Source organism: Momordica charantia, assembly GCF_013281855.1.
Source record: "Momordica charantia cultivar OHB3-1 chromosome 7 unlocalized genomic scaffold, Mcharantia_2.0 BLBB01000007.1, whole genome shotgun sequence".
Taxonomy (NCBI): Eukaryota; Viridiplantae; Streptophyta; class Magnoliopsida; order Cucurbitales; family Cucurbitaceae; genus Momordica; species Momordica charantia.
The window spans coordinates 20,789,213-20,812,877 of NW_028275165.1; the positions used below are offsets into that span (position 1 = coordinate 20,789,213).

The 23,665-nt window shown below is 37.8% G+C and overlaps 1 protein-coding gene across 3 annotated transcripts in view; it reads right to left on the reverse strand.

Moving 5' to 3' along the window:
- Positions 1–1,150: 1,150 nt before the first annotated feature.
- Positions 1,151–23,665, reverse strand: part of LOC111025168 (metal ion-binding protein) — a gene marked incomplete at its 5' end in the record, with an annotated part of 52,407 nt that continues 29,892 nt past the window's right edge. The window contains 16 exon segments of one of the 3 annotated variants that reach the window (XM_022303013.2): positions 1,151–1,599; positions 2,101–2,223; positions 2,459–2,743; positions 3,598–3,881; positions 3,967–4,197; positions 5,265–5,438; positions 5,530–6,132; positions 6,252–6,575; positions 6,945–7,374; positions 16,351–16,586; positions 16,764–16,823; positions 16,905–17,038; positions 18,461–18,587; positions 21,746–21,844; positions 22,256–22,355; positions 22,940–23,010. In XM_022303013.2, the coding sequence (XP_022158705.1) occupies positions 1,467–1,599; positions 2,101–2,223; positions 2,459–2,743; positions 3,598–3,881; positions 3,967–4,197; positions 5,265–5,438; positions 5,530–6,132; positions 6,252–6,575; positions 6,945–7,374; positions 16,351–16,586; positions 16,764–16,823; positions 16,905–17,038; positions 18,461–18,587; positions 21,746–21,844; positions 22,256–22,355; positions 22,940–23,010 (3,414 nt within the window). In that variant the 3' untranslated portion in view covers positions 1,151–1,466. 3 annotated transcript variants of the gene reach the window in all.

Sequence of the window (23,665 nt, forward strand, 5' to 3'; positions counted from 1 at the left end):
AATCATCATATATTGTAAACTTTTACAATGCCCTTTAGTCATTTGTGCAAAATTTAAAACTAATCACTATTTTTTTTAAAGTGGGTGCCAAAATTTAGCTATCCACTCAAATTCCCCTTTCTATCTAAATTGGGCCGGTCTTTTTGAAAAATAAAAATAAAAACATAAAATAAAAGTACAAATTCTAAAACTTAGAGAATTTAGTTTGAAAAAATATTAAATAATTAAAAAATAATTTATTATATAGGCTAATTAAAGTATAATCCAAAGGGCCAAGCTAGGTCTAACTTTAGTCCAAGTCCATTGGATTTTAGTTGTTGGAGTGGTATATGCTCGCACCAAACAATGTTTGGGCTCGTAGAGCTCGGGCTTGGGCTGAGCTCGAACTTGGGCTGTGCTCGAGCTTTTGCTTTGCGCTAGATTGGGCCAAGCCAGCCCAATGATGAAGGTGAATCGTGTTATTTATTTCGTGAGTTTCACATATTTATTATAATTACTTTACAACTTTTATAATTTGCCTTTTGAAACCCATCATTTTTTTAATTAATTATTTTATACTTTTATTATTTCTTTTTCATTTATACAACTAATATTTTCTATTTCAATAAAAATTTATATAATTATTATTAGTCCATGTGATTTTATTATAAATATTATTCATTATTATTAAATATTAAAATAATAAAATTTAATGATATTTTACTATAAATATTATTCATTATTATTACTATCAATAATATAGTAATAAAACAAATTAAAATGTATTATTATTATAATTAAAAAAATGTGATTAACTAGAAAGAAGTGAGTATACGCAATTATTATATATCTAATTTCAATTTCAATTCTGAACAAATTTAATAAATATCAAAGAATCCTAATTTCGATCCAAAAGACTTCAAGTAAACATCAAAAGAATATCATTTCCATTTTGATTGATTTCATTATATTCCCATTCCCATTACGATTCCGGGTAAATAGAAGGGCCTCAAGTCAATGCCATGTCAGAAGAATAACCATAAAACACAAATAAATTCCTTAGTAACCACAATTTTTAAGTAAGCTTTATAACGATAGCTTTTCAAAAACCTCCGCATTAGTTCATGGGGTAAAAAAGAGTAAAATTACTATATAGGTAACAAGTATGAGCTTCTGGATCGAAATGATCATTTATCATTAATTTAAGAACGACAATTTCACAAATGTTAAGACTACCAATCAAAGATCAACCTTGTCTCCACATAACTTCTATTTTGTCTTGTTGGCTGAACATGGAAATCATGAATCTGTCAAATATAGGAAGGTTCGACATCTGGAAGACTATAATCACATTTTTTACAAGAAAACTCGTGATTGCAGCACACTGGCCTATTGCATACAAGCCGAAGACAGTTTTGGTATAAGGGGTATCAATCAGGCCGCGATTCGAGCGGTGCAAAATTATATTACAAGCATGTGTCTTCTAACTACTTGTCGATTCTGAGGTTATTACATAAATGACCCAATTCAGGTCGTTCCTTCATCCATGAAGTGAATTCCGTCTCCTCTGCCTTAGTACAGTAGAGGTAGGACCTGAAAGTGATGAGAAAAAAATACCGCCTGCAGATATGAAATTGGATAGTTACACAACTTTATCTGAGCCAAGGAACTACCAATGGATAGATGAAACAAATGGTGTATGGAGAAACCATATCAGCCCATGCAAGCTCAAGAAATTTAAGACTAGTCGGTAACGTTCCCATTTCCTGTTTTTCGTTTCCAATTTTATTAAAACTAATAAATATAAGCATTTGACTTATGTTTCTTGTTACTATTTTTTAGAAATATTCTCAAAATTGTATAGAAATTTTGAAAACAACAAAAATAAGTTCTTTCAGGCTTCCGTTTCTAATTTGTTCCAACGTAAATAAAGATCTTGTTTCATCATTCTTGAATCTATGAGTGTTGGGAGCCATGCAATTATATTTTTCTTTATTAAAAAAGAGGAAACAAAAATAAGAAGAATCTATAGGTGTTGGGGTCATGTAATTCTATTTTTCTTTATAAAAAAGAAGAAAAAAAGACAAGAAAGGGCTACGTTACCAAACGGCCCTCACCAACCTTAGAGCCTTAATACCCATATCCATGAGGTAAGCTTGGTGTTCATCATCATCACCAGGAGATTTTTTAAGTTCCTTGGAGTAATAGAGAATGTCATCTCGTAAATGCCCTGCCCCTGCACACCTTCAAAAGCAAATGACAAACTCAACTTTACTGTAAAAAGAAAGGAGTCACTCACTAGCAGGTTACATGAATGTATATAAAGTAGGAGTAATTTAAAGGCACAGAACAATTGAAGGTGCAATCTCTATTCGGTCCACACCCTACGCCCACAATAAAACAAGAGTGGACACCTCCATTTCCCCGTACGGACAAGCCTTGTATCTCATGCTGGAGCCATAAATAACCTTTGACATACCTTTCAATGACAATGTCAACATCTGCTTTACTCTTAGGACCGTACATGAGGACTCTTGTAAGGCTTAGGATGTCACGATAATCACCAAATTTGAATGCAGCTTCTTCCGACGCCTGAGAATGCAAACTGTCTTCACATGCATAAGATAAATCTGCATTAGTCATGGATTGTGGAATATTTGATGCAAAATCTGCCTCGACACCAAGCCTTATACATATAATTGCCATTGCATATGCCACTCCTCCAAATCCTGTGTGTGATACAAAGAGGTAGCATCCTGCAGAGCTAGAGAAAAAAATTATTTCAAGAATTTGAATTTTGTTCAATGAATTGAAAAATATTACAAGGGTGAAAAAAAGAGAGCTAGTTTCTGAAACCATAGTACATGGGGGTAATTATCTTGCTGAACTATACTTGAGTTCCTTAAGAATTAAAGCAGTCTGACACCACATGAACTATTAACCAATTATAGATCATCTACCTGAGCTTCCTTGCGAATAATGAATAAGTGCTTATAAACCATCAAGATAAAATCAAAGGAAATTAGTTATTTAGTGCATTTGATTTCTTGAGGCAATAGTGTCATCGTACAAAGGCATTTTAATACTAAGTGCCAAAACCGAGCATGTTATTTAAAGATCATAAAATCCTAACCTCTAGAAACATGAAAACAAGATCTACAAATAAGACATCCTCAGAAGCTGACAAATACTCAATGTTTTACTTTCTTAATCTATCATTAAACCAAAAAGCTTAAACTGACGGGTTATGATATATTTAATCATTTATTCATACTCTTAATACTCCCTCACTTACTGACTTGAGAATTAGCATAAGAAACAACAAATGACTATCAATATTAATCGAGGAAATTGACAATTATAGGAGTTTGAACACAAGACCTCCTACTCTAATACCAGTCTAATACCATGTTAAACTACCATTCAACCCAAAGCTTAAAGTTGATAGAATAGGGTATATTTAATTATTTCTTCATATTCTTTAACATTTACATTAGGGAAAACCATCAGAATTTCAATTACAATCCATGGAAGCAACCATTACACTCTATTTTCACTCGTACACTAGAAAAATATGTTATTCGAGACCCATGGGCAGTTTTGGGGGAAGGTACTTACTTATCTTTACATAACTGGATTGCATCAACATCAGAAGCCAATGCCTCCCTTTCTCTGGTTAATGGTACCCTCTTATAAGTAACATCATGTCCCTCATCTTTCAGATGAGCATAAACTTCAGCAGGTGTCTTCACATCATCGGCAAAGATATTTTCCCAAAACCCTATAACATTGGATTGATTCAATGATGGATTATATTCCTCACGATGTAAAAGCATACGACCACCAGATTGTTTGATTTCTGACAATATGTCTTCTTTTAGTCGTGCTTCCATGTGTTCTACCTACATTTCATCATATCAAAGGGAGTTGGGAAACTTTGATTGATTATTTTATTCATAGACAATAAGAGCATACGCAGTTACAAACCACTGGACCAGTGATTCCAGCATGCTTGAGAGTGTCAAAGGGTTTATTCAGCTCCCTGAGGACAAATGGTGTGTCATTGATGTAAACAACTGCTTCTTCTCTCAGGTCAATTATTGTCACATTCAGAGTAGGGGATCCATCGACTTCAAGCTTAGCACGTAAATATGCTAGCATCTCTTGTGCTCCAGTAATTGTTGGAGTTCCCATGCTGTAAACTGGGTATCCGTCAACCTTGAGATCAATAGGAAGTTTTTATATAAGAACATGGGCAGTATACTGCATGGCTTAATTAACGATCTCATAACTTCTTTTTTCCTCTCAACATGCAAACACAATCATACATATATTCTCAGCTCAACATCTATGAAGAGTGACAAAATCAATTTCTATAGACCTGCATAAGAATATGCTTTCTCAATGGAGATGAAAATTTACATGGGAATATCCTTACTGTCTTTCCATTCTTGCTTCAAACTAACTTCATGTACGAAGATATTAATGCTTTAAAGACATTAATGGTCACAAGAAGGAAACTAGGAAAAAGATTTCAGTTATAGTTCCTATTGAGGGAGAAGGCCATGTAGATGAAAACACTTGGCATGAATGAAGAATTCTGCAGAACTATTTTGAAGATACCGTGCTCGCAGAAGAGATAAGTTGGAGCATAGAAGCAGACTAAAGAGGTTAAGGGAGGTGATGATAATAAGAAGAAACTTCATGCAGTTGCCAGTGGAAGGAATAAAAAAGGATCACTTCAAAACTGGACAATTAAGAAGAAAGTACCGTTGATTTCACTACAAAAATTAGATTACACATACTGATATGAGCAAGGTTGGATAGAGAGGCCATTTGAAGAATGACAAATCTGATATGATCTCACTGTAGCACGGTCCAAAAATTGCTGGGAGATCATTGAAAAATAGGAGATTTGAATCTTTTAAGGAATTTTTCAGAGTGAAGGAAATAACTAATGAAAGTTGCATTTCCCCTGATTTTGGAAAATGTAATTTAAGACAAGCTGGAAAGTATGGTATTCAAAATCAAAGATTAAGACAACAAACTCAAAGAGAAAAAAAATCCGTGTTATATAACTTGTAAAGCTTGTCATATGCTTCTTTTGTTCTTCTTTTGTTCATCTATCAACGAAAAATTGTTCTTGTTAAAAAAAATTTGTATTATATAATAAATAATAATTCTTTGCATGCTAGGTCATGCTATGGGTAGATTAACATATTTTTTGAACAAGAAACGAGGGTAGGCAATATAAAAAAGAGAACTAGAAAAACTACAAAATATACCTTGAACACATGAGGTGCACCGTGAATTTGTATATAGCTGGAAGTTCTCTGACCAGGAAAGAAATACATTTTAAGAATCGATCCTTTGCCCAAAACAGAACCACAGCGGGCCTTAACAACAGCCTCCATAACAGCATCTCCATGTTGAGACTCATGCTGCACTCTCAAGGACTCCTGAATTTCCAAATTCAACATTACTCTGTATATGGCCTTCATTTCTGACATTGACTAACAAGTGTAGAGAGAGGAGAGAGATTGGACTTACGGGCACAGTAAAAAATCTCCCAGGCCTTAATCTTATGCTCCATTTCATCGCTTGGACTTCTGGTCTCTGATGCAACCAATTCTTGAATGTCATCCTCCTACATTCTCCTTGTCCACAAACACCATCAAATGCTTCACTCCCAAGATATGCAGCAAAAGCAATCAAACGAAAGTAACGCTCCAAGTACTCAGCACCACGGTTCAAAGCTACCCTCCTCACCCTTGGCTCCACATGTTGTTGGTTAAATACCTTTCTGTACTGCAGAACAGCTTGGCGTATGTTCTGCAGTGCAGAACATCGATCAATAATAGCATCTAAGGCTTCTCTGCATTCCATGCCATTGTCAAATAGTCTCGTAATCTTCCACAACAATAGGATGTCATTTATACCAAACACACGGCTCTGACTCCTCTGTTTAACTTCTGTAGATGTGGAGGATGATACTGCAGCATTACTTTCAGTATCTTCACCACTTGAGGTACCACCATCCACTTCTTCATGGGTTTTCTTATTGAGCAGAACTTTAATAGGTCTTCCGTAATCCATCCGAAGTTTTAATAAGCAAGCAATTACAGTTCCAGTGGTTGTTCTTCCTATACCCATCTAACAGTATAAAGCAAAGATTAAAGAGTAGTAAAAAAATTAAAGAAAGAAATGATGATCATGATACTCTGATCCACAAGTTAATGTGCAGGCAAAGTAGGAAGAGTGGAAACTCCAACCTGGCAATTGAACACAAAAGCAGTATCCTTTGAAGCAGAAGCTATATTCAATGCCAATGCATCAAAGTCAGAACTTTTAGGAGCTTTACCATCAGTAATTGGTACACGTGCATACTTAATAGGAAAGCCATCACACTCTAGTCTTTTGAAAACTTCAAATGGGGTCTGAACAGACTCAGAGCTCACATGTTCCCAAGTGTCATATATTTGCCCATTGTCTGTTTCATGAATGACCATTATTGCACCGCCATAGCGTTCAGCTTCCCTCAGGATATCTTCTTTTAGTCGTGCTTCCATTCTCTCCACTCTCTCCCGATCAATGCCCTGAAAAGAATGTTCATGATTGCAAATTCACAAAGGACGGTGAAATGAAATAAACAATGGCTTGAAAGGATAATGTGTGATTATGACATCATATGAATTATCAAGACCAAATGCACGGAGAGTTATATTGGGAGTGATTTCACCCTGTCCAAGGTATAGCTGGCTAATCTAACCCATTTGTATGATGTTCATTTGCTATGCTCGTTGGTTTCATTAGAGTTTTCTAGTTGTGACAGTCATTTCATGCAATCTTTTCCATTACAAAGTGTGCATCCCTCTTTTGGTGCAGGGATATTGTCCCAAGGTCAGATCAACCACGTTTTAATGTTGTGCTCCTATATACATTAAAATTTTGGATGTAAGGTGTACCGTGTACTCCAACATGTTTTTGTATGGCCTTTCCACTTCACGAAGAACAAATGGTTTCCCATTGATGTAAATAACAGGTTCTTCCCTCATATTGTGCCAAAAAATTGGACGACCACCTTCAGAGCTTCCAATTCTTCTAATAACAGACCGAATACCATCAATGGTGGGATTTGCCACTCCATAGACTGGAAATCCAGGGACTTCTCTAAAATTGGGTGCACCTTCAACCCTTTCGGGTAGACTTTGGTTTTGACAACCGGGGCAATGGTCACTTTTTAAGACAGTTAGACTTCCAAGAACCTCTCCATTTCTCAAGGCAGCGACTACACCCATCTCAGAAGGACGACCATCAGCAGATTCAGCAATCTTCATCAGGGTAGGCTTCAGACTTGCATATCCAAGTGCACCCATAGGATCTCTTCTCAGCAACCTTCAATCACACACAATAGTGTGGCAAGAAAGTTAGCTATCGTTATGTTACAGAAATTAACAATTCAATTCCCAAGGCATGATCAAGTAATTTTATGTGAACTGAGCTATACAACTGATTTCATCGTGTACATATAAACTTGTGTATTCAGTAAACAAATTTAATGGCGTAAACAATCTCCAAGATAGTGATTGTGAATGCATATATTATCATTGCCAAAATACCTCAATTACATTCCACATATATGTTCAAGATTTCCATGCATAGAACTCATTTCAAGCCAAACTACAAGTGATGTTGTGAGGTATCTCCTCACAGAATTCTTGGAATTCAATAGCTAAGCCCGTAGGAAATTAAAATGCTCACCCCACCAATTCGAGAGGGTGGTGGGTAACTCTCCCTTACTACTGCTACACAAATGACTTCTAACTTCCTACTCCCATCCATTGGGTAATTTCTACTCTCTCCCCCCTCTAGCCCCAACATTCTCTCTCTAGGCCGTTACAAGCACGCCTATAATTATTCCTTCCCTAGAACAATTCCCATCCTACCCCTCCTGGAATATGTTTTAGTTATCGGGGGCCTAACAACGTTTTCCCCCTTCAGATTCACCTTGTCCCCAAGGTGGAATTCGGGAAATTGTTGAGCCATGTCTGAAAAGGATTCCCACGTTGCTTCTTCCAGAGGAGGCCCTTCCAACTGACGAGAGCTTCTTCCTCCCCTGTGATGTAATTAACCCCTGTCACGTAGACTTCATCTAGAACAACTCGCCACTTTAGATCTTCAGTCAAGTAGGGGGGTATGGTTTGCGCCTCCAAATTGGGGCCTTTAGCCGGTTTCAACTGGGAAACATGCATGGAACACTGGGTGAATCGAGGTAGTTTCAGGGAGGTTAAGCCGATAGGTTGTTTCTCATTCCTCTTTTTAGCTAACGATTTCTGGCAATAGGGTCGGATCTTAAGAAAAACCATGTCCCTGACTGCAAACTCCCACCCAGTTTGTTTAGCATCTGCGTACTTCTTCATTCTCCCCTGTGCTCGAGTCAAATTGTCCTTGAGGAGTGCTAAAGCTTGGTCTCTATCGCACAACTAATGATCCAAGGTGTCATTAGCTGTTCTTGATGGTCCATAGCTAAGTAGAAGGGGTGGTGCTCTGCCATAAACCACTTGAAATGGTGTGGTTCCCAAGATAGCGTGAAAGGTGGTATTGTACCAATACTCTGCCCAAGCTAACCATTGTTCCCATGTTTTTGGAGACTCATTGCAGAAGCATCTCAGGTAGGCTTCCAAGCATTTGTTTACAATTTCCGTCTACCCATCCGTTTGAGGATGATAGGCTGTGTTGCGCCGAACAATTTTGACACCCATCTTTGGTATTCTAGTTGTACTATGCACTGCTCCAAAAGGAACTTCAAAGCCTCCTGATCAGTTCTCAATATGAATCTCTGTCCCAACATTGGATAGCCAATACGACTGCCATTAGGTCCCTCTCATAAATTGACTTAGCTTGGCTTTGTCTGGACCAGGTGTGACTGAAGTAGGCAATTGGCCTGAGCTGCTGCATTAAGACTGCTCCCAAGCCTGTTCCTGATGCATCTGTCTCAATGATAAAGGGTAAATTGAAGTTCGACAATGCCAAAACGGGTAGAGTACACATTGCCCATTTAAGCTTGGCAAAGGCCTCCGTTGCTGCCTCTGTCCACTCGAAGGAGTCCTTCTTTAATAGCTATGTGAGGGGGCAGCTATCACTCCTAGTTAAGCACAAACTTACGATAGTACCCTGTGAGTCCAAGGAATCCTCTTAACTCCCGAACATTAGAAGGAATGGGGCCATTGTAAGTTGTAACATGGCTTGGATCTTAGCCTGATCCGCTTCAACACCTTCTCTCGATATCCAATGCCCCAAGTACTCGATTCTTGTTTGGCCAAAGTGGCACTTCTTAATGTTAAGCATAGAGGGAGTGATGGAGGTAGGGCCGAAAGATGTGGTTCATCAATGACTGAAAGGTGGCGGGGGCGTTGGTAAGCCCTAAAGGCATTACCAAGAACCCGTAATGTCCATGGGTGCGGAATGCCGTCTTAGGAACATGGCCAGGGGCCATCCGAATCTGGTGGTAACCAGATTTCAGGTCAATTTTGGAGTAAAATTTCGAGCCGTGCAATTCATCAAGCAATTCTTCAATAACTGGGATAGGGAATTTATCCGGAGTAGTGGCTTGATTCAATGCTCGGTAATCCACACAAAACCTCCAAATAACATCTTTTTTCTTGACAAGGATAACCGGGCTTGAATAAGGACTTACGCTCGGCTGGATAATCCCCTTCTAAAGCATTTCCGTTATCATAGTCTCAATTTCAGCCTTCTGGGTATGAGCGTATCTATAGGGTCGAACATTCACTGGTTGCTCTCCTTTTTCAGCTGTATCCGATGATCAATCGCACGCTGGGGTGGCAATGCTTCAGTACTCTGGAATATATCAGCGTACTCATCCAAAAGAATCTCGATCTCAGCGGGTCTTTCCTCCCTAAGTTCCCTCTGTTCTGTGCTTTGGGGATCGCCTAATGTGGTCAGCGCGCGAAGTTCAACTAAGAATCCTTGATCAGTGGGTTCACATGCGCGTGCCATCCTCTTGAGGGATACCTCCATTTGAGTCAGGGTGGGATCACCCTTAAGGACAACCCGCTTATCTCCCCGTGTAAAAGTCACGGTAAGTGCCGGCCAATCTGTCCCCATCTTCCCCATGGCTTGCAGTCACTTCATTCCCAAAATAACATCTAGATCATTGAGCTCGATAGGGAGAAAATCCTCAACCACCGTGACTTCGGGTAACTCCATCACTACACCACAACAGATTCCTTTCCCTTTGACAGTCGCTCCTGTTCCAGCTATGATTCCGTAGTTAAACGTCCCTAATTGAGGAATTCGGAGTTCCTCTACCAACTTATGTGAAATAAAATTGTGGGTGGCTCCACAATCGAGAGGGACAACCACCTCCCTGTCCTTCAGTACTCCTTTAAATTTGATCATACTAGGGGTAGTCAATCCGGCTACTGTGTTCAGGCGGCACATAACTGCTTTACCTGTTTCTTCCGATGTCTCCCCCATCTCTTTCGGTTTATGTTCTTCTTCTAACACCATCAATTCCTCGTTGTGAACCATGAAAACAGAGTCCCTTCTCCTTCCATTTTCGGTATTCTTCCTCTGTCAACTATTTGTAGGTCGTCTCCCTCTTTGTCGCCGGCATAACGTTGGGGGCAGCTGCCGTTGCCGTTCTAGAGTTACTTGCCAAGATCACTGTTCGCGTGGGAGTAGTTTCTGGTGTCTTCGCCATCACTTTTCCCCCTCCGGTACTACTTTTAATCATTCGCTCGTTCGTTCCTTCCCCACTCCTTGGATTGCAGTAGACACATCCTCAATCAATTGGGCCCTCTTCATTATTTGATCTAGTCCATTGGGCTCCGTAGTTAAAACTTCTGCACGTAAAATAGGATCCAACCCATTGAGGAAAGCGGATTCCAGAACCTCGTCAAGCAATTGTGGCAAGGTGGTGGACAACGCTTCAAATGCCTCCTAATACTCTTCCACACTACCCTTCTGCTTTATCGCCAACAATCGTGCACACTATCGCCCCTCCTTCAATTTTCGAAATCGATCAAGGAGTCTGGTTCTCAAATTCTCTCAGTCGGTGAACCTATCTCTGTTCTCATGATAACGGTACCAAAGCTAGAGCTACTCCATCAAAGCTTATCACAGACACGATCAATTTCTCTTCATTAGTGAGTTTGTGTATTTCGAAATAACGCTCAGCACGAAATAACCAAGAATCGGGATCCTTACCGAGGAAGATAGGCATCTCTACCTTTTAAATTTGCTCCGATCGTAGCTTTGATCGTTGATCTGGATAATCCTCGTCGATTCTTCCGACTGCTTATCCTTGCACACCAATGATTCCCTCAGTTGTGTGAGTGATGAAACCTTACCGCCGACGATCTCCGACATGAATCCTTCGAGCATCGATTGTATTCGCTCACTCGCCGCACGTTGTTCCTCCACCTTTTTGCACAAAGTCATAATCGCTCCCTCGATATCAATGATCTCTTTCTCCGTCGCCTCACACCTCGCTTCCAGTTCTTTCACTGTCATCATCAATCACTCTCCCAGGCTCGAACTGCTCTGATACCAATATGTGAGGTATCTCCTCACATAATTCTTGGAATTCAATAGTTAAGCCCGTAGGCAATTACAATGCTCACCCCACCAATTCGGGAGGGTGGGTAACTCTTCCTTACTACTACTACACAAATGACTTCGATAACTTCCTACTCCCCTCCATTGGGTATTTCTACTCTCTCCCCTCTAGGCCCAACATTCTCTCTTTAGGCCGTTACACGCACGCCTCTAATTATTCCTTCCCTAGTACAATTCCCATCATACCCCTCCTAGAATATGTTTTAGTTATCGGGGGCCTAACAGATGTATTCAAAACTATTATATAAAAATTGTACATTGGATGTAGATCATGTCAAAGGTTAGGATATGCAAAGCCAACCCAACATCAAACTCCTCACTTAGCTTTTTTTAGGTAGGAAAATAGATGATATGAAATATATAAAAGAATGCCAAACACTGGATTACACAAAAGGTCTTCCAGCTTGTCAAGTTATCATTAAGACTATAGTTTGTAAAAGGAGAATAGAAACATTTACACTAGCCAATAGCTAAACCATAACTCTATTGAAAAAGATGTTAAAAGAGAGAGGGATATTGTTGAAGATACTGTTGTTTCTTTCAAAGCTAAATACTCCAAATAAAAGCTATGATCAATTGGACCTATAGAATTCTGCCATCCTTTTTAAAGTGTGCCTCACCAAAAAAACTTGTAGAAACTCTTGCTCCAAGGAGAGGTAAATACAGCCAATACCCTCCAAAGAAAGATTCCTAAGATGGCCTTATTACCATCAATAAGTGTGCTGTGTAAGGGCTGTGAAGAACAACAATCTCATGTCTTCTTCCATTGTTCTTTCTCCAAAGTTTGTTGGGAGTTTCTCTTCAAGATGTTTTTGCTACAGTGTGTTTGTGCATTTAGATGTGCCAAGTAATATTATTCAACTCCTCAGTGCTTCGTCTTTTAGTCAGAAAGCTTGGTTATTATGGGAAAATGGAGTCAGGGACAAATTGTCAGAATTATGGATTCAACGTAATCAAAGGATCTTCGAAGATCCTAGCAAATCCCCAGAAGATTATTTCCCTCTAGCAAAGTTTAAAGCTTCTCATTGGTGCTCCCTTGATGATTCTTTTTCTAGCTATCCTCCTAACATGATATGTTGTAATTGGGTGTCTTTTATAACTCCCCATTAGCTTTTATCATGGTTCTTGGTGCATTTTGTGTTTCTTGATTTTGTCTGGTTGAAGCTTTCTTTTATTGCTTTCCTTTTCACTCATTTGGGAGTTTGTATCATTGAACAATTTTGTTCATTTTCATCTCTTCAATGAAAAGTTAGTATCTTGTTCAACCCAAAAAAAAAAAAAAAAAAGGGTGCAAGCCATTTTTCCTACAAGAAATTGATGTTACTACTGTCTCCTACTTCAAAAAATAAATTGAGGGACTTTAGCTTCATCATGAGATCGTGCCAAGATCACCCTGAAGTAGGGTTACTCTTTCACCCGTTGCCAAATTTTAGGAAAATGTGAAAGTGGTATGATATTGTCCTGTCCAGTCGTCTGGCTGAGAGGGGGCCGAATTTGTTGATACAGCAATTTGTTAGGAGGAATTTGTCAAGAAGAGAAGAAGAGAGGATTTGCTGTTTGACCAAGTGTGCTTGCCATTCTGGAAGGGGATGTCTGTGAGGGTCATATCATTAATAATGTTGTTGAAAAGAGACATACTGTCAAATTATATCCTACAGTTATTTCTTTGTTTGTTACTTATTTGTATTTAGGTTCTAATAGGCAAGTGTTTTATCGTGTGCTTTTTCCTTTTTTGGTTCTTCACTGTAATTGCTATTTATTCTACCCTTGTACCCATTATTTGTAATGAGAATTATTTTCTTAGCTTTGACAAGGTATCAGACCGTGATGGCTGACTGAGCTTTACTACTGCAAGCTTGTTTGAAATTCTATTATGAGTTCGTCGGTTTCCTTTCTCGACTGAGTTCTTCACTCCCATTGAAGTCATAATTCGAATCGAGTTCACAATTTAGGTTCATGGGTTTCCTTTCTCAATCGATAAAAATCATCAAGTTCTTCACTCTCATTGAAGTAATAATTCCAGTTATTTGTCTGGACCGCGTGTATTGTTCATTGGCAAAAGTCTATATACAGAGTCCTCGAAGCATTACAACGTCCACAATCAACGAGGAAAGAACAGAGAGAGTGAGCGAGTCGACTTCAAAGTGAATATTCACACTTCGTTTGTTGTTCTGTTCATGGGGTCCTATCGGCACCGTCGTGGGTTTCTTCAATCATCGAGTGTTTTCGTTGCTGTTCAGACGCCGTCGGTTCTTCGTGCCGTTTGTGCCGATTCATGACTTCTCGTTACCGTCGGGTTCGTGCGTTCGTGACTTTGAATGAAGCATTTAACGAGGAAATAATTGTCTTTAAAAGAGACTTCAAGTAATAAAGGAAAAGATGGAGTAAAAAAGTCCCTCTCTTTTGGATCAATCAACTCCACCAATGAAGGTATGGTTCGATGAAACTCGTCTCTTGATCTCTTGGATAATGAAGAAGATTCTGTTGTTGTTGCGGTTAGCATTAGCATCTCCAAAGTCTTTAGAACTTCCTATTGAAGATTTTTGTGAGCAATCCTTTGAGGAAAACTTTCAAATTCCTTTTAATGAACAAAAGGAAGGTGAAAGTCAGAAAAGCAGAGAATCACCCTACTTTTATTCTTTTGAAGAAATGTGGATCACTCTGGTACTGATTAACAAGGTTCTTTGAATATGAAGGTATTAGAGAAGCTAAAAGGTCTACAATTAAGATTTTTGATATTTTGGTGCATGAGGTATTATTCTGCTTGGTTGTTGGCTGTTAAAGAAGCTGCAAGGGTTTGTTTTGGTTTCTCGGGGAAGCAAGGAGTTTCACTTTCAAATTGTTAAGAGTCTTTAATGGCTTTGGAAAATTCAGCAGCATTTATTCCTTGGCGGCAGTTATCTCTCATTGCAAAGTAGAGTGGTCAGAAGCTCTTATTTTGTTTGGTTTTATAGAATGAGGCTTTATTATCCTTGACGCCCGTGAGTCATTTATTATTGTTGAGCCCAAAACTGCATTTACTTAGCATGCTGGGCTTTTGGTTGGGGAAGTTATTGCATAATTTTCATTTTTGGTGCATTGGGAGCATTTAATAGATATTTTTTTTTTTTATAAGAAACAATTTCATTGATGATTGAAATTACAAAAAGGTGGAGAAACCACAAAACCAGAGGAGTTACAGAATACTTCTCCAATTGGTTAGAAGAGAGTTCATGCTATATGAATGAAAATATGGAGATTCTTTACATCAAGACATAGCATGAAAAATGATGTTGTCAAAAAGGTTCGGGTGAGAAAGCTCTTTGTTCTGGAAGAGCTTCTGGTTCGTTTCATTCCAAAATGTCCAAAGAAATGCTCGGATAAGGTGCTTCCATAATAGATTTTGAAAAGGAAGTTATTGCAAATTCCTTGCATGAAGAGCATTTAATAGTTGTTTTGAGGTTTTATTCTCCTTGATGGCCGCGAGTCTTTTTATTTTGTTCAGCCCGAAATTGCATTTATTAAGGTAATGTCTTTGCATGATGGGTTTTTGGTTAAGGAAGTTATTGCAATTTCGGTGCATGAAGAGCATTTAATAGATATTTTGCATGAAGAGGAAGTTATTGCAATTTACTTGCACGAAGAGCATTTATTAGATGTTTTGCATGATGAGTTATGTGTTTAGAAAGTATTTGTGGATTTATTGCATGAAGAGCTCATTAATTCAGTAGTTGAGGACTCCTTCCATTAAGAATTCTTTATTTGGGCAACTGTGGTCCTTTTAAATCCGTCAGGTGCCAAAGTATCATCTTCCTCTGCGGATTAAGTCGGTTCCTCAAGAAGAAAAAAGGTTCAGTCTTACGGTCATTCTTTTTTAGAAGTGCCAAACTTTCATCTAAAGGAGTATGAGTCTTCTTGAAGTTTGAAGAAATTTTCACTTCTCCAATTTGCCAATGCCATCTGAAGAGTGTGTTTACTTTGAAGGCAGCAGTTTTGGTTGTTTTGTGAATATTTTAGGGATTTGTTCTTCAATGTTTTATTCTCTGGTACCGTTTTAAGACTTATTTTTATTTGGTTGTTTAGTTATTTTTCTATCCCTTTTAGGAGATTGTATCTTTAAACATTTTTCTTCCTTTCTATCTATCAATGGGAAGTTTGTTTCTTGTTAAAAAACAAAAAAAAAAAAACAAAAAAACAAAATATAAATAAAACTCCTTTACAGCCCCTCTTCCCAGCCTTTTATAGGTTCTGGAACTAAACCAACGTAATAGCCTGGGTTGGTTAAAATAACACCCTCCCAACAGTTCTAACGGCTATAAAGCCTCTTAAGGCCAAATGGCTTCTATAACCAATATAACGGCTATTTTTCATAAAATAGTTGCTGGAACTTGTTAAATAAAAGACAAACAAACTGCCCAAAATACCCCTACATCATGCAGTGTCGACGGGGATTGGCATAATTTGAAGCAAGTAACGTTAAGATTCTCAGCCAATTGAATAAATGTATAGACATTCTTTACAAGCTGTGGTAAATATGCCAACTGATTGTATCTCTCAACCTAGCCTCGGGAGAAAAAGTTCCCCTACAAGGTAATGCCATGATTCTTGACCGATGGTCTCTTTAGAACTTGTAACAAATAGAGCATTCAAATTAAATTTTGTATCAGAAACAATTAAAAAAGTAGAACTTGTAACAACCCCATTATGCTAGACTGAACTGAAGGATTTACATAATGCAATTTTCTTTACCTGCGAATAATGCTATAGAGTTCAGGCCTTTCTTTCATCCATTCAGCAAAACTACAACGACCAGATGAAGTAGAACGTAAAGCTGATCTCTCTGAATGGATATAAACGGCAAAGCATATGAGAAAGTAGTATCTTTCCAAGTACTCCACGAAAAATGACAATGCTGCTTCTCTTTTCATCTCATCAGCTTGCCGCAAAATACTGTTGCGATAAGTGGCAATGGCTTCTCGCAAATTCTGTAGTTCAATTCAATGACACATCCTACTGTTCTGAACTTCTTGATAAAAATTGAAAAATACACAATAAAGCAGCAAGGAAATAGGATTCTATATTCAGCAAGTAAACGAAATGCATAAACTTTGACTTAAATGAGCATAGGAGGGTTAGCTGAATTAATTAAGATTAAATATTACCTGCATGGAGGCACATTTATCTATGACTTCATCCACTTGTCGTTTGCCTTCAGCACCACCCTAAAGGAATTATCCCTGTTATAATTGGACAAAATACAAGCTAAGATTTAGCAAAAAGTGGTAAGTGACAGTACCAAGTACCTCCAGTACCCGAGTCAAGCTTCTTATAACTGCATACTCTCCTCTACGAATTGCTTCTTCCGAGTTCGGCAAACTATCATCGATATTAGCACTGCAGTCAGAAACTTTTCCAATTGAATTTGTCCTTGAGATACCTATTTGATTTGATAACAAGATTAACATGTAACATCCTGCATATATAACCCAGCCAAAAGTATCTCTCTTACTCTCACCACAGTATACCAAAATGAATGCACCTTTCTTTTCTTTTCAACTTTTTATTGATAGATGAAAAGGCCTTCAGAAAAAGAAAAAACAAAAGTAGCCATGGTGGCAAACTTCAAAACAAAGCACAACCATTCGACTTAAAAGACCCAAAAAGGCTATACTATAAAGACATAACTTAAAAACCTTTCAAATTCTCGCGATTGTCTTAAGAAGCCCAAGTAAAAACCTTCTGGAATCCTAAAAAACCGTTCAGATTCTCCAAACTTTAAGAAACTTGAAGCCTAAAAAAATAGAGAACTCAAAATCCAAAAAAAAAAAAAAACCAAGCGAAACTAAAAGCTTCAAGAGCATGCTGCTTTACAAAGTGAATTAAATGCAAGAACACCTCGTTAACCGAAATCCGGCCGAACTGCAAGATCATGCCCACACTGCTTTCCTGGGTAAATTAAAGATGAGAGCGCCTTGGTAACCAAAAATCCAGCCAATTAGAAGCTGCCTTAAAAGAGATAAAATCATCGGGCTATGTATGTCTAGGCTTTCAGTTCCGTTTGAGATCTTGGGATGTTCATCAATGAAAGTCTAACCCCTTCGGTCGTATTTCTATTGGCTTTCTTTTCTCCCTCTTGTGTGGCTTACCCATCAAAATCTGATACAGAGGGCTTCTTCCATGATGTTGTTTCATAATATGTATTTTGTGTAAGAATGCCTAGGGGAAGTTATCGATTTCGGATGAATTCATAGAGTTTTTGATATTTCCTTAGCCTGTAATAAATCTTGTCATGAAATGATTGAGGAGGTGTTTGTTCCATCCCTATTTTTTGAAGGGGGAAATTTTTGTGGAAATTGGTTGGTTTAGCAATTTAATAGAACATCTGCTTTGGAAGGAATGAGGAGATTTTTAGGGTGCACAAGTCTGGGGGGATTTTTGGTCCATAGCTAGATTCAAGGTTATCTATCGGTGTCTAAAGAGTTCTGTAATTACCTTTGTTTCTTATTCTTAACCATTGGAGTCCTTGCCTTTTTGTTAGGCATTTTACACTGTTTATTGGTTTGGCTCCGCTTTGGTCCAAAGCTAATTTTTGTATGCGAGTTGGAAATCCTTTCATTTGCTCAACAGAGTTTGGTACCTCACAAAATGCTAATTTAGATTACCAAGATGTCACATTCTCAAATCATTGGAAACAATTTAATGCTTCAAAACCATAAAGTATAGCCTCATACCTCAACGAGAACAACATTATCTAAGGAATATACATGCTAAAGAATATTATAAAATAACAAGGTAAAGTCAACTTCAATTCAAAGACTGTGCTTTGCATTAATTTGAGTACAAAAAGTAACAATACTACCAGAAGCTCCAACCCGGTTTAAGTAAACCAAAGTTGCAATCACCATTCCTGTTGTAGTTCGCCCACGACCCATTTGACAATTGAAAATTATCTCTGTATTTATGTCAACTTGAGAAATTTTACGAACCTGAATACACGAACAAAGACCAGATAACATACCTAAAAATATTTTCAAACAAATCTACAAAGTACAAACAAACATATATTAACTCGTGTGAATTACCATTTTTTTTTATAAGAAACCGAACTTTTCGTTGAGAAGAATGAAAATAAAACAGAAAGACAAGGGCATATAAAAACAACAACCCCAAAAAAGGAAGCCAGCCTAGAGCAAGGACTTCCAATCCAAAAGAATATGGCCTAACTGATAATTACAAAATAAATTTGAAACGAACCCCCCTAAAGAAACATTAAACCTTATGAGGTCCGTGTTAGGATCCCAACTACAAGAACCTAACTAGAACACTATATTGCAATTCGAAAGAGTAATTACAATATTGATAGCCTTTCGAAAGAGCTATCTCTCTCTCAAAGAACTCTAGAGTTCCTTACACAAAACTATTCTCCAAGATATCCTTATCCTCTCCCTACTACCCTTATTTATAACAACTCACCCTACCTAATTACCGTACTACCTCTTCATACTAATAAACTAACATTCCCCTATACCCCTAATAGGACTCTCACAGTCCGAAACAGACTACCATTCTCTTCCCACCCCTAAAGACTCTATTGTTTCTTTCCACCCAAATTCCCCACAAAATCCCAAAGAACCCAGCCTACCAAAGGAATCTCCCTTTCTCGCAAAAAGGAGAATAAAAAAGCACTTCCTCCACCATCGACCCCCAATCTCTATTCCGAGCCCAAGAAATTTCAAACATCTCAAAGCATCGACCGTAAATGTTCTGGAAAAACTGGCACTGCCATAATTGAGATCGTCGGAATCCCGCTTACAAAGAACGCACCAATGTGGCCCCAAGTAAGTAGAAGAGCACTTCTGAATACGATCCAAGGTATTGACCTTCCCAAGTAAAACCTGCCACACGAAAAAATCCCCCAACTAAGTGAGCTCCACCCCACTCACCCACCCCCTCCCACAAAAAATCTCTCATTATTTTTCCAACCTCTTACACACAGCTACATGGGCTTTGAAAAGAGAGAAGTAATACAACGGAATCCCACTTAAAGTTGCTTGAATGAGGGGTAATCTCCCTCCTTTAGAAAAAAATCCTTTTTTCCACAACGACATACGCTTCTGCAGCTTTTCCAACACCGGGGCCCAAAAATGAAGAGTTATAGAACTATGCCCCAAAGGAAGACCCAAATAGGAAGTCGAGAACATACCCACCTCACAACCTACCAAGAAAGCCCAATGACAAAGCTTGGAGGACTCACAATTAATACCCAAAATTGAACTCTTACGTCGATTGATCTTAAGTCCCGAGATCGCCTCGAAAAAAGACAACAAACTGTTCAGATTCCTAAAAGAGTCTTCCTTCCCCGAACAGAAAATGAGAGTATCATCAGCAAACTGAAGATGGGAAGTCTTGTTCGGTCTCTTCCCACAACAAAGCCCTCTAAAACCCCCTTATCCACTCCTGTAGTGATCAATTTACTCAAAATATCCACAAGTATAAACAGGAAAGGGGATAGAGGGTCTCGTTGTCTCAGGCCCTTAGACGCTTGAATCTTACCCTTGGGTCTCCCATTAACGTGGATAGAAAAATTGACCAACCAAAGACAATTCCAAATCCAAGATCTCCACTTGGGGCCAAAGCCCTTCTTTCCCAACACTTTATCCAGAAAACACCAGTCGACATGATCGCAAGCTTTTTCAAAGTCTAACTTAAAGATGATACCCTCCTGTTTTCATTTCCTATAGTCTTCAACTGTCTCGTTGGCCATGAGAACTTGATACAGAATTTGCCTCCCTGCAATAAAGGTCCCTTTTACATCAGAAATGGTACGGGGGAGAACTTTTCTAAGCCTGCCTGCTAGGGTTTTCGCAATAATCTTATATAAACTTGTTACTAGGGCCTTCTCAGCCCCGCCCTTAGGTTGTTGCTCCTTTGTTACCTCTTTTGAATGAAGCTTGTTGTTTCTTATTAAAAAAAAAATAAACTTGTTACTAGGCAAATAGGTCTATACTCTTGCACCCAAGCAGCATTCTCCTTTTTAGGGATTAAACAGACATAAGTTTCGTTCATGGTCGAGTCAATAATCCCCCTCTCATAAAATTCCCAAAAAACATTCATCAGATCCTCCTTAACCCACTCCCAATTGTCCTGGTAGAAAGCCAAAGAGAAACAATCAGGACCGGGGGATTTGTTCCTATCAAAGCCAAACACCACTTTTTTAATCTCCTCTAGAGTCAAAGGAGCCTTCAAACCTTCTCTATCAAGTCTTGAAATAGAACTCCAATCAACCCCTCTAGGAACAACCTTGAATCGACAACCGGGGCATACAACTTACAGAAGAATGAGACCACCTCCAACTCTATCTCGCTTTCCTCTTTCAAAACCCTCCCATTCTCATTGATCGATTAGGTAATGACATTCTTATTCTGTCTCCCATTTGCAAGATTGTGAAACAATTTCGTCTTGTCGTCACCATCCTTCAGCCAACTATTCTGTCTCCAACTCACAATTAAGGATTCTCAAGCTTAATTGATTTGGATCAATGCTGTCAAAGCATCCATCTCAGCAATTTGATTAGAATACGAGATGAGAGAACCTTTTAAGATAACCACTTAATTTCGCGGGGCATAAAATCTTCATATTGCTATCTTCTTTCCCCTTTATTAGCAAATTTCTCTTATAATGATATTTGTAGGTATTGGGGAGCTTCTATTTTTCATTTTAGGATATTTTATGTCGTGTTGGTTTTTTTCTTCTTTCTTTCACTCTCAACTGAGAGTTTATATTTTGAACAATTTTTGTTCTTTTTTACCTATCAATGAAAAGTTCATTTCTTGTAACATTTCTTGTAAAAAATCATGTAAAAAGTACATTGACACCTAATACCAGGAGAATATATCCCAACCGAAAACCCAAACAATACAAAAACACCCAAATGTTGGTAATATGACCAACATGTACGAGGATAAAGAGAAAAATGGCATTTCCAACAATCACTTGAAATATAAAGCTACTTCTTTCTCTTATAGAAACAATTTTCATATGTTAATGCATAAGAGTTTCAACGACACTACCTTGTGTATTGCATGAATATATACTGAAAGTAGGAAGCAAACATTATTATGAGTTTACAGCACTAAAAACTCACCAAAATATCAAAATCCATCTCTTTGGGAGACTTCTCATCAGTTACAGGAACACGTTCATAATCTACATGGACTCCGTCCACTTGTAATTCTTCATAAACCTGCATAAAATTTTTATTTCTGGTTAATTTGAATGTAGATATTTTGTTAGCAATCACATGTTTGTAATGCTCAGAAATTGGTTTGTGCTTATGGTTATAAATAGGAGTGATAAGATTTGGGTAGGCAGTTTTTAGAAATAGTTTGTAGAGAGATCAGGCATCTAAACTGTTTGGATATTTTAATTGACACTTAATATCAATAATATTTTTTTCACTCAATTGGCATACAAACTCCAAATAATATCAATAATATTTTTGGTTTTCCAAAACTGCCTACACCAAACCTTCTAATTCCCTCTGTTTATAACCGTGAACCAAGCCAATTTCTACGTAATTACAGATACGCCACTACTAGATTCCTAATCATATACCCACTATTTCCCTACTAAAGCTCTAACAAAATGTTGATACCTCCAACGGTGATTTGATGGAATCATGAGAGACCAGTTCCCATTGGTCTACCATTTGACCATCAGGCAGTTCATCAGTCACTAGAATCTTATTCCCATATCTGCCAAGTCAGATTTGAAAACAAAATTTGCCATCAAATAATAAAACAACAGAAATAAAAGAATCTTTGGAGATGCGTGTAAATCTAAGGCCAAGTGTTTGGATCTAGCTAAATTGAGGGCCTCTCAATGGTAAGCACTATCTAATTCATTTGAACATTATCCTTCAAGTGTTATTTGTACGATTTAGGATGTGTTCATTTCTCTTGGGTTCTATATTTATTATATTTCTTCTTTCTATCACCCCTTTGGGAGTTTTCATCTTTGAACCTTTTTGTTCCTTTTTATTAATCAATAAAAACTTTCTATCTTGTTTATAAAACAATAATTAAAAATATGAGATATTCGAGTAATAAAGAAGCTTAATTATTTAATGTCAAACACATAATACATATATGAAGCCTCGAAGCCTTTTGTCTTTAGTTTTTTAGACCATTGTAACATTTGATTGCCAGAAAATTTGAGGGATTTATTATTTTAGGAAGTTAGCCACCATCATATGTTTGAACTGATACTCTAAAGTAACCTTGCTTTGCTTGTTCAAAGTCCCTTTAGCTTTACTTTTTTTTTTTCTTGGATAAAATACCTTGAAGCCTCAATTAAGATGTCTTCTTTCAATCGAGCTTCCATTTGTTCAACCCTAGCCCTGTCAATTCCCTAATCAAATTCAAAAAGAAAGACATGAAATCTAGTTATCTTCTGAAATGATCTTTAACAAGCAACACAGCATAAGACGGCAATTAAATGCTAGAAGCCCCTAAATCCTCCTAATATCATATTAAACAGTCATCCTCCAACAATAACATAAGCTTTCAAATTTTCAATCACTAAAAGGCTAAACTCACTAACTTGATAAGCATCAAATAGAACAAAAAATTGATGCCTAAAATTTTAAATCAGAAGATAGGGTAAAAGAAATGGGATTAAAACTAGAATGACAATATGAACCCAGCCAACAAACAAAAATATTGGGATATTCCTTTTATCTTTTTTTCCTTTTTGATGAAAAGTTGAGCTTTCATAAAAAAGAATGAAAGAATACAAAATGACATACAAAAAACCAGCCCAACAAAAGGAGTCAAACTACAAGAACAGGCTCCAATCAAGAAAACTTTTTGGTTGGTGAGGATTTCAAAGAATCTTTTTGGCAGACTGGTCTGTGGGTTGGCATATGGTGGCTTATTTTTGAAGGATATTTTGAAGTTAGTATTGAGGATTCGTTTTTGGAGATTTCTCCTTGATAGACTTCATGGACAACAAAAAGATATTTGGACAACAATACCCAAAGAATTCGTGAAACCAAGCAAATGCA